At 51.7% G+C, this 16,249-nt stretch overlaps 2 protein-coding genes and 1 long non-coding RNA gene across 5 annotated transcripts in view; 2 read left to right on the top strand and 1 right to left on the bottom strand.

The window, feature by feature from the left end:
- CHTF18 (chromosome transmission fidelity factor 18) overlaps positions 1 to 912 on the top strand; it is a 39,266-nt gene extending 38,354 nt beyond the window's left edge. Inside the window, exon 22 of the mRNA XM_044980749.1 lies at positions 587 to 912. Coding sequence (XP_044836684.1) covers positions 587 to 723 — 137 coding nt within the window. The 3' untranslated portion in view covers positions 724 to 912. The remainder of the gene's footprint in view (positions 1 to 586) is intronic.
- GNG13 (G protein subunit gamma 13) lies at positions 904 to 13,533 on the bottom strand. Of its 3 annotated transcripts, none has more exons than XM_044980750.1 (3): positions 13,093 to 13,533; positions 6,667 to 6,812; positions 904 to 1,528 (listed from the first exon to the last, which is right to left on the bottom strand). In XM_044980750.1, exons 2-3 carry the CDS (start codon positions 6,762 to 6,764, stop codon positions 1,423 to 1,425), a joined length of 204 nt encoding a protein of 67 aa, XP_044836685.1. In that variant the 5' UTR covers positions 6,765 to 6,812; positions 13,093 to 13,533; the 3' UTR covers positions 904 to 1,422. The 3 variants fall into 3 exon arrangements, with proteins under 3 accessions (XP_044836685.1, XP_044836686.1, XP_044836687.1); XM_044980751.1 differs by lacking the exon at positions 13,093 to 13,533 and adding an exon at positions 10,512 to 10,541 and having other exon boundaries at positions 1,069 to 1,528; XM_044980752.1 differs by lacking the exon at positions 13,093 to 13,533 and adding an exon at positions 9,385 to 9,472 and having other exon boundaries at positions 1,069 to 1,528.
- On the top strand, positions 2,785 to 8,956 carry LOC123344480. The gene is made up of 3 exons (XR_006572565.1): positions 2,785 to 2,877; positions 4,551 to 4,652; positions 7,880 to 8,956. It is a non-coding gene; the product is annotated as an uncharacterized LOC123344480 (long non-coding RNA).
- Positions 13,534 to 16,249: the final 2,716 nt, after the last annotated feature.

Genomic DNA, 16,249 nt, shown 5'->3' with positions numbered 1-16,249 from the left:
ACATGCATCCGACGAAGTGGGTATTCACCCACGAAAGCTCATGCTCCAAAACGTCTGTTAGTCTAGAAGGTGCCACAAGACTCTTTGCTGCTTTTACACTGATGAGGGACTTTTCCTGCCACTGTAGTTCATCCATCTGTCAGAGAGACACGAGCTAGGTTGATGGAACAGTTCTTCTGTTCACCTCGCTGCGCCTGTGCCAGGTCGACCGAACTGTTGTGGGCAGGGCGTGACATTTTTCACACCTCTGAGCGACGGAGCCAGGTCGATCTACTTTTGAAATGTTGACCCGACCTTAGCAAAGTTACGCAAGACGCTTAAGTGTGTGTAGGCTCAGGGGCTTTTGAATGTAAGAACCTAGTTCTGAATGCACTTAATGTGGCGTGCTGAATTGACTATGGAACCACCCGTAGTAAGAACTATGCCCAGCAGTAATGTTTGCTGTTGCCGTCCTTTTCAGTGTCTTACTGGTACTTCCTTGACAGTCTGTTGCCTAAACTTTGACTTCCCCATTTTAAGTCCCTTGATTTAATTGTATTATCGTATCTTCTCTCCCCACCCACCAACCTTCTCTGGTTACCATCAGCTAATCAAGCGTCCGAGCACGACTCTGTTGAAAAACAAATCGGAAAGGCCGTTGGCAAGAGCGATGTTTGGTTCCGATTTAATGAAGGGGTTTCGAATGCTGTCAGGCGGAATATTTACATTAAGGATTTGCTCTAGTGATAATTTAAAGAAATAAAACTGAAGAAACAATACATACAGAACAGAAAGAAAAATTTGACTCAGCCTTCTAAAGAACAAGCATGGTTCATGAGAACTTTCCTGCTTTTATTTTCTATTCAGCTGTTTGTAAAATAAATAAATAAATAAGCAAAATAATTTTTTTAAAACTTTGTGACGTATTGCTTTGTTTATTTCATTTGTAAACCCTTAGTTCTCATATTTCACTGGCGTTGCTGCAAAATTGTATATTCTACAATATACAAAAAAGTATTGAAATTTTTTTTATAAAAGTGTTTTTTTCTTTTACAAGTTCAAAAAGGCTTTGTAAGGTTCACAGAAGCATAGTTAAGCGCAAGCTTAATTGAAAACTACAGGATTAATCAAGAGAGCCCTTTTGCCTGTTGTTTGACATTGCTTTTCAAGTCCCCACTCGGACGCTGCTAATCAGCTAGTCTCCAATACATTGCGTCTCTTACCAATTTACTCTTTTATGGCCTGTGCTTTTTCAGTATAAAAAAGAATCGTTTCTACTAATAAAAATAATAAGACAAGATGAGGATCGTGTTTGTACAGTTAGTCATATTAGGAAACTAATAAAAAAAATGTACATTCAGAGTTAATGCAAAATTGAATATCTCAGGAGGAAGCCATTTTGTCAGCCCCGGCCGCTTGGGAGTGAAGTTGGATTTAGGGGCATTAGAGTATGGTACATTTTCCTTTTTCCACCCAAGGGTTGCTTTTCATCAGCTCTGGATTCAGAAATGGGTCTTCTGGAATGCTGTCTTCTATCCACTTCATCAACCTACAGAGAAGAGAGGAGAGGCGAGGCGGTTAAATGGCTCTGGGCATTTCTCATTGTCTTATTCTGGCTGAAGTGGAGCTAGAACGTTCCTTTTCATTTTTACACAATAACGAGACTTAGTATTTCCATGGCATCACCCAGCCGTCCCGTCCTGTCCCGTCAGGTAGGTAAAATAATAGTATCCTCAAAAGACAAGGGGGCCAAGCAATTGGGAGTGCGACTGAAGAGAACCCAGCATCCCACCTTCTCTAACGCTACACCCTCAACGCCCAGACTCTGCGTTTCCCAATGCTGTGGGGTTGCTGCCGTCAGGATGAGCTGCATCAGCTGCAGGGCACAGCATTGTCCAGAGTGGTGACGAAGCCCGATGAGCTGTTCTGTGGTGTGGGGAGCAGGACACTTAGCAGGGGAGCAGTGGCTCTTGCATTTATTTGGCTCTTTAATTTTGTCCGTCCCTCGCACCTAGTCTCAGCCGGCCGCCTTTGGGATGGCTGAGTGGGTGAGCTGCCCCCAGGCCTCCTGGCACCGGATTCAGCTCCACTTGCCATTCGCTCTCCATCTGTCCAGTCTTCTCACTACTCTTCTCTCACTTTTCGGTGTATTTTCCCTTTCACGTGTCTTGCTGTCTACTCCCCGTCCCTCTCCTTATTCCCCCCACTTACCCAAAGGGTGTAGACGGTCGGAGGCAGAGCACAGAGACATGTGGGATGGCAGGTCGCTGGGTGAGCTTCAGAGCCTGGGCATGTGAGCTGTTCCCAGAGCCAGATCCATGAGGGATCACAGGGAGGGAAGGTGGGTGGCTTCCACCCCTTTATTGACAGAAGCAGCAGCGTATCTGCTGTGTGTTTGTGTACGTGTGTGGGCCTGAGATCCTGTGGCTTCCCCACCCGCAGGGATCAGGCACATGCGTGATGCACACACACCCTGTGCTGATCTGGTGCCTTCATGATGGGGAAACTGGCATAACTGCAGATGCTACAGGCATAAAAGGTTCCCTTATGCATTTTACAGTGTTAGGCAAATAATGTCCCTAGGTAGCCAAGGTGTCACATCATCCTGACCGGGCGGCAGGGACAGGCTGTTACAGCTGTATACGTTTTTCATGTATAAAGAGTCTTACATCCCAAAAGATCCTAGAGAACTAGAGAACAAATAACAATGCTACCTGATGTCTGACCTATACAAAATCTGAATATTTTTAAAAATCGGCTCCCTCCTCTCAGCTGCTGACTTCATCCTTTTTTTGTCTCTTTAAAAGTTGCCACCTTGAGCAGACCGGTTTGGAGAGCCATCTTAAGTGGTGGTGGTGCCCCTGATGTCCTACAGTGACCTGGAGACCCCGGTCACGGGTAATTGGAGAAGACAAATGAACAGCTAATTTTTCAGCTACTTTGTTTCCAGATGGGGGGTCCTCGACTACATCACAGTGTGGGTCACATTTTAATAACGTGATTGTCTCTCGGACGTCTCATTCCCTTTCATGATTGCTTGGACCTACGTTCCCCTGCCATTCACGATCACCTAACACCTCCAGGCTACAGTGTTCATATGGGAAAGTAACAGCAGTGAAGCATTTAAGGTCCTCCGAATTTCTGCTAATGTGAATTAGCAGCTGAAAATGAGGAGTCAACATCATGTGGCCTGTCGGCCTTCTGCAGACCACAACTTGAGAACCTCTGTTTTAAAACTTCTTGGCTTTGCACTGTCCATTCACACAGGCAATCGGTTGCCCATCCAGGAGGTTAATTTTTTTTAATATGAGCAGGTGTATTCTAAAGCTTGGAAGATCACTGCCCAGCATGTGAAACACAAAGGTTAAGCATATAGCACAGAGTGGGGCTGAATGTCTTTATCACCAAGCTGTGGAGGAGCTCTTAACAACGCAATGCATTTTAATGAGCATCTCTCATTTCTTTTATCCCGCAGGAAACCGCTGGCCTCTGCTAGATTTGCCATCCTCCTCCCAGAATGCATCATTCGGTGACGCCATTGATACCAGAACCATCAGTTTCACCTGATATTCATGGCCGTCTGGAATGCTGCATTCTGGAGCACAGTTGGAAGGTTTCAGAGACTAATCAAACTACTAATCAGAGTATTTCTGGAATCTGTATTTCTCCTTCCACAGCCTGGTGAGGAAAAGTATTCAGTACGCAGGGCTGGGCCCACTTCCGATTTCGCCACGGCTTTGTAGCTCGCGTTTGAAAGCAGCTGTTGTTAAACTTGCGAGCACTGTCTCTGCCGCCATTCGGCAGTGATTATCCCATGGCCAGCACCCCCGGCACGGAATGTCGCAGTCAGAACGGGGCCTGGTGTGCGAGTTTGGATTGCAGCCCTTTGCCATTAAACATAGTGTTCAAGTGCTGGCGGTACCGATTTGAGCAGGGCACGGTAAGCAGGCACCGTCCATGAACCCGCTGCTGCATCTCTGCCAGTGCATCTCTCCCTTTTCTTCCAGACCTGCCCTCTGCACAAACATCCAGCAAAGCACCTCAGTTCTAACTTCCAGCCCCCTCTGTTATTCCAGGCCTGAGACAGTCAGTCATGTGCTGTTACAGCCGCTTATGGGGTGGGGATTTGGGGCCTACACCAGCCAACTCGCATTCGGAGGCGAGCGAGTGTTTGACATTAGTACCTCACTCACCGTCTCTGTATTCTTGTGGAAACACCACTCTGGGCTCCACGTGCAATAGCCATTCTCAGAAACAAGGGGCCCCAAAGTTTCTACAACAAATTTCTTCATCCCGCAAAGACCAGGCTTGGCTTTTTCCTTTTGCAGATGAGTTTCTAGGGTAGGTTTCACTATATTGTTAACGTGTATTGTGCTAGTGCTGAGGAGCGCCAGTCAAGGACCATGCGCTAGGTGCTGTACAAACACAACAGAGAACTTAGTCTAAGACGAGAAAACAACTGGCTGCAGACAGACTGGGGCGTATGAGGAAACCATGAGACAATATTGGTCAATGTGATGGGCAGTGATCGCAAAACACCAGTTGCCTAACCGCTGTAACATCTGTTGTAGGCTTCACAGAAGAGAAGAGTTTTAAGGGGGGAGCTGAAGGACAGTGAGATGGCTTGGTGACTGGAGAACTGGAAGGATTGTGGCATCAGAAGCACATAGGAAGTGAGTAACCGGGCAAGGTTATGATTGTGTGGGCTTTCAAATCTCTGCTAACAATTTAGCCCCCGACCCCTCTACACTTCAGCTGGAGGCTGCAGTGTTGCCGGCTCTCTTGATATTTGGTATTCTGTTTTTAAAGCCCCCCTCCCAGACTCAGGTGATTAGGTGCGAATCACAGCTTTCAATCAGCACACAACCCCCATAGCAGCTCAGAAACCTGGTGGCAAATAAAAAGAGCCCGGCTTTTCTTATTTTCTGGGCAGGCTCCATGTTTGAGGACTTGGAGCTGATGATGTTACAGATGAGAGATTTCTCAGCATCCCTCTGTGGGGAGCAATCTCAAAGCCCGAAGGGGTGGGAGCTTGCTGTGGGGCGGAGGATGATGCAAAGGCAGCTGCATCTGATGCTATGGGAACATCAGTCTGGAAGCAGTTGGGAAGGGGGCATAGGTCAGTGGTTTGAGCATTGGCCTGCTAAACCCAGGGTTGTGAGTTCAATCCTTGAGGGGACCACTTAGGGATCTGGGGTAAAATCAATACTTGGTCCTGCTAATGAAGGCAGGGGGCTGGACTCGACTCAACTCAATGACCTTTCAGGGTCCCTTCCAGTTCTATGAGATAGGTATATCTCTGTATATTTATATTTATTTATTACTTCTGCTATCTAGATAGGTCTTGGATTGGATTCTTAAAGCTCCCAGGGCTTAAATGAACAGTGCACGGCTCCTTTCTCAAGAGAATTTGCACAACACCACAAAGATTTGGAACTTAACAAAGTCATTAAGTCATATGAATTTTTCCAGAAGCCAGGAGAGGTGCCTAGAATGGAATAGGTCCTGCGGCATGCACTATGGAGTTGTCCCCAATGTAATCAGTTTGCACGTGAAGGTGCAGATTTTCAAAGGTAGATGCAAGTTCAATGGCAGCTCCCTCACCCCCCCTCCCTTGCACCAGCAGACTCCTGCCTTTACACACTTGTTTGGCACAAGTGTTGCTGAGCGACTCTGTTGTACGTGCACTTATCCAGGCTGTGGGCGCAGAGAGGGGAAGTGATGTTTCTAGGTGCACCTCCAGCATGACTGCAGGGAGCGCTATCTTCAGGCCCGCTGAGTGGTGTGGGGTGCATGGCCATCGTTAAATATGGACTAAAGCAGGAACCCTGCAAGCTACCACCACCTCGAGAGCAGGTCACCGAAGGGGAAGGGTCCTTTCCTTTCTAATCCAGGGGGAAAGAACTGAGAAACAGCTGATCCAACCCAATCATGGCTAAAACAAAGCTAAATTAAAGTTAGGTGCAGACACATGTTCACCTAGCATTACCCTTATCCTGGTCAAATCTTTCCTGCTGGCCTGGAACCCCAGTGCTTAGGCTTCCTGGAAGATTGGAGACACAGCCCACTTCTCTCTATGTATCAGTGCTTAGATCCTATGACGATGATGGTTGCTGGAGAAAACTGGCCATGCTGAATGCTTTTGGCTCTGCCGTCCTCCCCCAGTATCGGTGGTGCTGCTGGTTGTATAGCTAAGGTTAGGAATTTATGCCTAGATTCTCTGAGGTAATTAGGTGCTTAACGGCAATTAATTTCAAAGGTCCTAAGTACTTTGGAGAATCTGGGCCCAAGTATTCTTGATGCTGATTTATTTCTGGCAAAGGGCACTGGAGTCGAGACCCTAGAATCTGCCATCCTATTCAGGGCCCACGTCCCACAGGGCCTGCCAATGCACCTCACTCCCTCCAACCATGCGGAGCACCTAGAGGGATTTTCCTGTCTCAGTGGCTGTCTCATCCTTAGCCTTTCTGCTGAGGCTGCTGACAGAGAGCAAGATGCTGAGCTGGTGCATATCAGCCTGGCTCCATTGACCTGACCAATTTATATCCATGTGGTCCAAACGGCCTGTTAGTGGCCTGTTTGAGATGAGGGCGTATCGCCACTAGGCCTTGGTCTGAGACCCACCACCTCATTCCGTGTGGGCTACTGAACGGCCGCCAGAAGGGGCCGGGGAAAGCATTGACTCACTCAGGTATCGTTTTAGAAGACATTTCCCTCTTAAAAGCCAGTTGGTATTTCAGGCTGTCTACTTCCTTCTTCCACTGTGGGAGGTCCCATTCATCCATGGTGGCAGGTCTTAGCGAATGTCCTTCTTAAGGTGGAAGCAACCTGGGCTGAAAAACAAAGGCAAATTTGCGCTCGTTAACCCTCCCCAAGCCCGTTCCTCCTCAGGTGCGTTTGTTGTAGCTCGTGCCCTCCCGCTCTGGCCCTTCATGGCTGAACACGTTAGTGTTGGACGGCCCTTGGAAATGAGCTTTCCTGCAGGCGTGTCTCTTCCCTGGAAAAGACCCTGCCCGGGCGTTCACAGATCAAGTGGCTTGTCGAGAACGCGTCAAGGCTTTCGGTGCAGCCCGTGCCTTTGCCCCGGGCCGGTTGGGTGTAATGGGCATGACAGTTACCCGGTGATGGTGGCTCCACCCGTAGCCCTGCGATAAGAGTTCAAACAAAACGAACTCACAACCTGGGGCTTAGGATCTGCTGATGCAGAATCCCCACTTCGGCATATTCACCGCGCGTGCGCCACGGACTCGGGCTGTCGTCACCACTGGGGGTTGCAGATGGTCAGTGAGGTCATGCCAGGAAGCTGAGCTTTGGCTACCCTTCATCGTGATCCCTGGCTCTGACCCCCGCCCCGTCCCCCAAATCTGCTCCTGCCATAGCTGTTAGATGTCCTTTACCAGGGGCTTATTGTTTGCAGCTCCTTCACTGCCACCCAGCCCCCCCACCCCACCCCAAACGTGGGAGAAGGCCACCTCGTAGGCCAGAGTCACATCATCGTTTGATCGCTGTTGCCCTTCGCTCTTCTTTCTGTGATGCAACTGTGTCCTACTAGGGGTCCCTCCCAGGCATTAAGGGTCCCTGCCATGGCTGCTGCTCAGTCTGAACTAGGTCGGGCTGGTGTGTTCATTTGGAAGTAATTCTCCCCCGCGTTGTTCCCCCTCCCCTCTGCAATTTGCATAGTGCCTCATACGGCATTATCATTTGACTAACAAATCCTTTTGAGTGCTGCATGGGGCGGGAGAGCCGGCAGCTGGTCCTGACCGATGGAAATGAAGGATTTAGCCTTGATGTAAATATCTGCCTTTGAGGAGGAGTCTAAGGGGGGGCTAAGCTCCAAAGTGGGTCGGACCCATGGTACTTGCTAACCACAACCCCTTTGTTCCGAATCCTGCCTTCCCAGTGTGAAACCAGGCCTGGATCCTGCTGACTGAGAATCCTCCTGGCATGGTGTGTCTCAGGGTCAGAGAAGAGCCAAGTGTACTTGTCTCAGGCATTAGGACAACACTGACAAGTGGCATGTGAATATAAGCAGCCTGGGATTCAGATGAGGGGAGGCGAAGGGTTCACGAAGAGAGCTGCAACGAGTGACTTCTAAGGGAGACAAACCAAACGCAATTCTTTCTGAATGAGCCTGGGGAAAGTTTCCTTTCGGACACCTCGGAGAGACCCACCAATGTTCTGATTTGGGCAAGTCGCTGGTGCCACATATGCAGATACCTGCTAAGTCTGGATACGAGAGGGGAGACAAACTTCACGTGAGGGGCTTTCAGACAGCTGGGGAGAGGCCCTGGGTCAGAGGAAAGAATGCTGGCTCAAGCTCCGAGCCAAGGTTGAGATTCCCTTGGCATAGGGCTAATCTGCCAGTGGACACAGAGGAGGTCCAACCACCAGAGACAGCATAAGCCGTTCTAACAGCTGGCTGTTGGCAAACACAGCTGAGCACAGCTTCCCATTGTCTAATCTCTAACAAGGCAGGTAGGCTGGAGGAAGGATAGTCCCGTGGATAGGGGGTTAGGCCGGGGCTTATGCCTCGTTCTGCCTCAGAGTTCCTGTGTCACTTTGGCCCAGGCCTTCAAAGGTATTTGAACACGTATCTCTCATTAATTTCAATGGGAGTGGGGGCTCTTAAATACCTTCCAGGATCTGGGTCCTTGTCTCTCGGGGGCCTGATTCCAACACGGAGGCGGAACCATCGAGTTTGTTGCTATAAAACATAGCGGGGGGGTTAGTTTGCTGTCTGCCTCACCTAGAGTTCTCCTGCTGTGTCACAAGCCCAGGAGGCCCCTTTGAAGCCCCAGAGGGGAAAAAGCATCGCTTTCCTGCAGCGCATGCAAGGGATAGTTCAGAGAGTCCTCCTGGATCTAACAGGACTTTAAGGGCCAGATTCTGGCACCCTTAGCCTGAACCATATATTACAAATAGCCTCACTGAAGTCAGTGGAGTAAGGTGCTATTCAGCACAAGTAAAGATACCAGAATCGGGCATATGGTTGCAAACACTGGGCCAGACCCTCAGCTGCTGTCAGTCAGGCAAGCAACATTGAGTTTAGTAGAGCTGCAGTAATTTACATCAGCTGCGGATCTGGCCCATTGGTAGCACAATGAACAGAATGATCTGTTTTGGACCATTTTACTAAGGGTGTGTGTGTATGTGTATATATATATATATATATATATTAAAAAAAGAAACCTTGTTCTCTCTCTGTCTATTGACCTGTTTCTTGTGCCTGGGACACTGTGAAAGCTCTGAACCCCATCTCACAATCCTACCTCGGTGACATTTATATTAAATCGGGCACAGATTGAGATGTGCTGGCTTCATGGCCCTGGTTCTCTGCGATGCCTCGAGCAGCTGCAGAGCAAACATCCCTCACACCCTGTCCTACCAACATGCTTCAGGCCTGACCTGCGGGCTCCCCCAACTAGGTCTCACAGTGGGGTTCAACGTGCATAAGTCAGTCGGTCCTTGATTTCTCTACCAGCATGGGCGGTATGGAGTGCCAGTTGTCACGGTGATGGTTTGGTGATGTAATATGGAGAGCTGTCCATTAGGACCTGCACTGAGACCAACTCATTGCACACAAGTGGGCTTGGCAGAATTTGATTCTTGTTTTGTGTGATTTTGACAGATAATATCAATTTTTGTTTTTAGATTTTTATCTATTTAAATCTTCACCGTTGAGGGAAATTCTGGGAGGAAGGTCAGACAAGGGCGGGGGAGGGGCAGACAATTGTTTCATGACAGCGGACGCTGAGATTCCAAAAATTAAAGCTGTAACTGTTGAAACACAAGTGCTCAACATCACGTCAGAATATACAGTGTAAATATCCTAAAAATCAAACTCTAATCCCTTCTCTCAAACAGCATTTTTCTTACCTTGGCGCTCGGTACATTTCCATCCTCATGGATGGAGGTGGGTGGGTGTGTGGGTGTGTGTATGGGTGTGTGAAATTGATCTTTATCGATATTTACTGATAAAAATCAAATCCTTCCAAGCCAATACCAAACAGCCACTAGCTGAGAACAACGTTGTCTAACACCAGCCAAGCCGGAGTCCCAGCCCGTGAACGAAAGGTGAAAAGTGCCTTAACAAATACCAATTTCCTGAGTCATCTTGTTCACACTCCCCCCACCAGCTCGTTCCAAGTCCAGTTCCCATTTCCTCCTTCCACCTCGAAAGGAAAGGTTCCCGGAGCTGCTGGGGAATCCAGACTCCGGGATACCTGGAGAGGTACAATTGCGGGGGCCTGAGGCCCCGCCTCCCTGTTCACAGGTGCAATCTGTGCCTGCAGCAATGAATGCGCAGGCACCAAATGGAATATTTGCCCTTCTCCCTGCACTGGGTAGAGATGCAGACATCCAGAGCTGCTCCTGCCATTCAAGTCTAAATACAACATTGCAGGTACAAAGTGCACCTGCCTGGGAAGATGCTGCCCTTCTCACAATCCGGCCCTTACTGTAAAGAGCGTCTGTCCCACTGCCCGCTGGCTATTGCATTTGTCTCCGCATCACAATAGCAGCCCCACACCTACCTTTGCACAGGTCCTAGTCCGCCAAAGTCAGAGCTAAGCTGTGGCATAAATTACACAACAGCTGCTCATTTTATAGTGTGGGCTAGCAGGTTTTGTGCTTTGCATACGCTGCCAGAAGCATTAGCTTTCAAATAAGTAACCGGGAGAACCAGGTCAGCTTTGATTGCGATTTAGATTCTGTGATGCCCTTAGGTGGAGCGTGGCACACAGCCACTTGGACACTATAAACGCAGCATGTTTGAGGACCGGGGAATACATTATCTGTGCTGAAAGGCTGTCACAAAGGGTGAGCAGGTGGGACGCAGTCCCTGAGTAAAGAGACCAGGACAAATTTTGCCTTCACTAAGAAGTCATTGACCCTTGCACAACAGCGGAAGACAATGAATTACTCCTGTTTTACACGGATGTAAGAGAGATCGGAGTCAGGGCCGTGGTTGGGTTTGGGGTCGATATGCACTGAGGGTTCCCTGCAGGCTCTTGCAGTTGGGTTCATAGGCTTGACGGGGCCTGGCAGGATTGTCCCCCACTGAGCAGCATAGTGATCTGTCTCAGGGTGATCCCTGCCACCTGAACATCCAGCGCTGGTCAGGTTTCCAACATCTACTGCCCCTTGCTAGCCAACACCAGTAGACACATGCTTAATGGTGGGCAGTGATAGACTGGAGAGGCTGAGAAGAGAATGGGAAGGACTGCAGAGAGGAAGAGAATTTAAAGGCGAGGGAAGAAGGGAAACAATCACAGAATATAGAAACAGGGAAGGAAGAAACATCAGAGCCGAAAGACAAAGGAAATGTACACTGCAATGTCTGTCTCTGCTCTCATGCTGCAGCTGGCACCTCTAGCTCATTGCAAAGATGAGGAAGGCAGTATTATCCTCCCTATTTCACAGCGGGGGAAACCGAGGCACGGAGCATTGACATGGCCTAAGGTTACACAGCAAATCCATTACAGAGTCCAGTTGAGACCCTGGAAGTCCTGGTGCCAAATGCCACAAGGAGTCCATGATAAGCAAAGCTGTTTCACATCTGAGGAAGGGGCCAGACGACCCAACCACCTGACCTAAGCTGCTAACGTTTCTTTGCACAAGGCCCCTCTGTCTAACACCTCAGCCCCAATGGCTGGTTGTCCCTAGAGGGTCCCTGCTGCACTTTGCTGTCAAACCGAGCTGCATTGGTCAATGGCGGGGGGTAGGGTGGTACCCGTCCAGGTCGATCGCCCCTCGTCCTGGTGTGGCCCGCTGGGCAGCCTGCAGCAGTGTGTGGACAGCAGCATGTAATGCAGAGCCGGGCAGCACTGCAAGAAACCATTCGTGCTGCTAGAGCAGGCCGGCACTTGGGCAGCAAAGCTGCCGACGCCAGTGCCAATGATCCATTTGAGGGGGTGCCGAGATCACCCCCACCCCCGGGCTAAGAGAGCGTTGGGATGCAGGCACCTTAAAGGCGAGCGAGCTGTCGGCCTGCGAGGGGGTAGCGGGCAGGAGGGACATCATCAGAGCAGGGTTTTGGAGGTGGTCAGACCCATCAGCGCCATTCCGCTCCTCCCCTAACCTGAGGCAGTCCCGGTGCTCCGTCATATTCGTCCATCTGCCTCTGGGCTGCTTCGAAACCCAGCTGCTTGTATGTGGCACTTGCCCCCAAAGACCTAAAGCAACCCGGCGCAGAGGCCACCTCCCTTGTCACAGTGTTCAGCCCACCCACTGCATTCGCTAGGGGGGCAGCCCCGGCCTTTCGGGGTGGGGGGGTCATCAGCACCATGAGGTGTGCGCTCACCCCGACACACACACACACACGCTCTCCCCACGTCTAGCCGCCAGCTGACCCTGACCCCCTCAACGCCACACACGCTCGCCCCGTACAGCCAGAAGGCCAGCGCGGCACTGAACTTAGCCTCAGTGTTTCGCTGATAATATTTGGCGGCTGTTTTGGCCCTGAGACCGACGTCCCTGCTGACGAGCCAGCCAAGGTGCGTGAGGTAACCGCTTTTATTGGACCAACGGCTGCGGGCAAGCGACACAAGCTTTTGGGCGTACACGGCTCCTCTCACCGATCATGTTCATCTACCGTGACAGCAAACGCCAACCATCGCCTCAAAAACAGCCACCCGCCGCAGGGATCCCAGCAGAGCAGCGCTGAGAGGCCACACACGGCTAACTTTAAACACAGACACACACACCCCATCCCATCCCCCAACAGAGCTCCCCCGGCTGAACGGTGCGAAGGCCCCTGCTTTTTTTTAAAAAATGGCAATGCAGCGTGACCGAGACTGAGACGCTAGCCCCAGACAGCAGCTGCAAGGGGCCGCTTGTGCGGGGCGAGTCCCATCTCCCTAGACTTTTTCAACAAGCCGCAGCCGCACGCGCCCCTCGGGTGCCAGCAAGCAGGCGATGTGTGTGTCTGCTGTTGTTACAAAGCGAGGCAGGCAAAGCAATAGCAAGGCATACAAGGCAGCTTTGATTTAATCTCTCACCCAGCTTCCCCTGGAGGGAGTGTGGGGGGGGAATCATTCCTCCCCCATCTCCCCTCCCCTGCCAAAGCCTTTGTCGTGCTGCTTTTCAAATAAACGCATCAAATCAGCCACCTACCTTGTAAGAAAATGTGTAACCGGGAGGGGAAAAAGTACAGGTCCCTCCTCGAGGATGCGTCCTCCACTGGCTCGGCGAGACTCAGTGGCCTGTTACCAGAATGGATCCAGCTAAAGCTCTCTTCCCTGTTAACAATCGCAAATCCTCAGTGTAATCTATTAATGTACAGCCAGGCCAGCTGCCTCAGACACAGCGCCGAGCGGGATAATGAGCCCGTCTTTTCCCCACCCCACCCCAGAGGATTTGGCTGGCTAACGGTTTGGTCCTGAGCTAAGCTGAGCGTGAGCAAGTCTGTCCCTCTGGCGCCCGTGCGGCTCACTCCAATGCCCTCTGTGCGGGATACCGGGTTCTGCAGAAAGGCCTTGGATGCTGATGCTGCTGGCTCATTAGTTCTTGACCAGGCTGTTTTCTCCTGACTGCCGCTGACAGTAACAGCTAATGGTTGGATACCATAGTTACCTTTGCCTAAAGACTGGTGCCTTAATTGTCTCCCTAAGGGAGCAGGGAACCCAGGAGCTGCTGGCGAGAATAACACGGTGTAATACAGGCGTGACTGTAGCGCTCAGACACAGTGATCATTCCTCAGGCTTTGCTGGAGACGTTGCACAAGATTTCCTGGTTAGTATTTGCTGAGTTATTAAACCAAAAAAATCTAGTCCCACTGCCGGCTTTTCCACTGTGCCCTTCACGCAACTGGTGCAAGAGCTGTCGTTCTGGTTCAGCACCAGGTCCGTGCTTATTGCTGGCACCGCCGTGAAGCCGAGCGGGCCACAGCGCCAGCAGAATGAAATGGCTACACTACATGTTTCAAACATATTTAAATGAGACGCGGATTAAAAAAATAAAAAATAAAAAAACGCAACCCCCCGCTCTCTGAAAATCAAGGAAGCTAAACTGCTAAGAATTAAAGTAACTAACATGGCCACTGTTTTAATTACCGTGAAACAAAAACTGAAATAATCCCACCCAGGTAAATGGAGCAGAGCAGTCATGTAAGAAGTGTGAGCGTCTGGTATTGATGCGCTAGGCCAGGGGTGGCCAACCTGAGCCGGAGAAGGAGCCAGAATTTACCAATGTACATTGCCGAAGAGCCACAACGATACGTCAGCAGCCCCCGCCGTTCATCAGTCCCCCCACGCCCGCTCCCAGCGCCTCCCACCCACTGGTCAGCGGTTTTGTGGCATGCAGGAGGCTCGGGGGGGGGCGAGGAAGAGCGAGGGCACAGCAGGCTCAGGGGAGGGGGCGGGAAGGGGTGCAGTAGGGGTAGAGCCTAGGGCAGAGCCAGGGGGTGAGCACCCCCCGTCACACTGGAAAGTTGGCACCTGTAGCTCCAGCCCCGGAGTTGGTGCCTAAACAAGGCAGGGCCAGCTCTCACTTTTTTGCCGCCCCAAGCAAAAAAGAAGAACGCTGCCCTGCCGTACCCCCCCGCGAGAGCCACCCCGCCGAACCCCCCCCCACGCGAGCGCCACCCCGCCAAACCCCCCCCGTGAGTGCCATGCCACTGAAACCCCCGCCCCCGAGCGCCGTGTAAGCCCCCGCCTCCCAGCACCTCACCATGCAAGTCTCCGCCCCCCCGAGCGCTGCTCTTCCCGAAGCCCCCACCTCTCCAAGCGCCACACTGCCCAAAGCCCCGCCCCCCCGAGTGCCACGCCGCTCAACCGCAGCACTGCCTGAAGCCCCCACCCCCCTCAGAGTGCCACACAAGCCCCCACCCCCCCCGAGCGCCGCGCTGCCCGAAGCCCCCACTGCCCTTCTGAGCACCGTGCCGTGCAAGCCCCCCCCCCGAGTGCCATGCTGCCCAAAGCCTCCATCCCCCCTCCGAGCGCCGTGCAAGCCCCCACCGCCCCCGAGCACCGCGCTGCCCGAAGCCCCCACTCCTTCTCTGAGCGCCGCACAAGCCCCCACCCCCCCAAGCACTGTGCCATGCACGCCCCCGCCCCCCCCGAGCGCCGCGCTGCCCAAAGCCCCCACCCTCCCGAGTGCTGCGTTGCCCGAAGCCCCCACCCCCACTCCGAGCACCGTGCCGTGCAAGCCCCCTCCCCCAAGCGCCGCGCCGCCCGGCGCACCGCCACGCCACCGAAACAAAAAAACAACAACCCTCCAGCGCTGCCCCAACGAAGCAAAAAAAAAAAAAACCAAAAAAATCCCAAGTGCCGCCCGCCCCAAAGGTGCCGCCCCAAGCACGCGCTTGGTCAGCTGGTGCCTGGAGCCGGCCCTGATACAAGGAGCCGCATATTAACTTCTGAAGAGCCGCATGTGGCTCTGGAGCCAACGACTGGCCACCCCTGCACGATGGTCTAGGATAGATGACTGGGATTCGAGCCTTCTGACTTCGCTGCTGCGCTGCTGGAAGAGAGTCTGGGCTAGTAGCTAGAACGAGGGCGTCCGCTTTACCCCAGCACAGGTCACTTCCCCGCGTCAGGTTCCCAGCTGTAAAGCAGGGCTATTGACCAACCTGCCAGGGCCGTTACAAGTCAGAATTCACTCAGGGGGTTGGTTGGTTGTTTACACGCTTGGAGCTTTCTGGGTGTAAGTTGCAGTAGAACTGATAATATTAATGACATTGAAAGCCTGGGCTGAAAGCTGCTCCACCAGGGCCCCGTATCATATGACGCTAGTTTCGGTCTTTCGCTCCCTTACGTGCTACGACGGCGGCCTCAGTTCTAAGGACACCAGCTGAGCTCACGGGAGTGTTTTTGGCTAGACTCGGTAGCTCTTTCACAGTTACCGTCTGGGCCATCTCACCACTGTGGCCAGTGGCCAGGCCCAGGCAATGAGCAAGCCAGCGGCTAGGAGCAGATTAATGCATTCATTACCACGCAATTAGCGCATCCCTGCTGCATTAGACACGCAAACTGCATTCAGCTGCAACACAACAGTGATCATGAACCAAGCACAAAATACAGCCTGGCACGTACACATTCAGTACCCTACTCCTAGCACATAGTACATACGGTAAGTGTATGATTATAGGGAATTACCCCTTGTCTCAGCCATTTGTATTATGGGCCAGGCTGGCAGCTGCTGCTTGTTGCCTGATACGGCCTGTTACAACACCATGTTTTCAGTTATTTAAAATGTTGCCAAATTTTACCAGTTTGGGCGGAAATGTTGTCATGCTGGCTGGCCTGGGCGTCTGCCTCAGGCTGAAGTGTTT

This window comes from Mauremys mutica, chromosome 11 (genome assembly GCF_020497125.1).
Source record: "Mauremys mutica isolate MM-2020 ecotype Southern chromosome 11, ASM2049712v1, whole genome shotgun sequence".
Taxonomy (NCBI): Eukaryota; Metazoa; Chordata; order Testudines; family Geoemydidae; genus Mauremys; species Mauremys mutica.
This window is presented reverse-complemented; position numbering and strand designations above follow the sequence as displayed.

Excerpts from the sequence above, each read along its gene's own strand:
- GNG13 (XM_044980750.1), bottom strand. The coding sequence starts at position 6,764 with ATGGATGAATGGGACCTCCCACAGTGGAAGAAGGAAGTAGACAGCCTG. Across the intron at positions 1,529-6,666 it reads TCTTCTAAAACGATACCTGA|GTTGATGAAGTGGATAGAAG; the intron begins GTGAGTCAATGC and ends TCTTCTCTGTAG.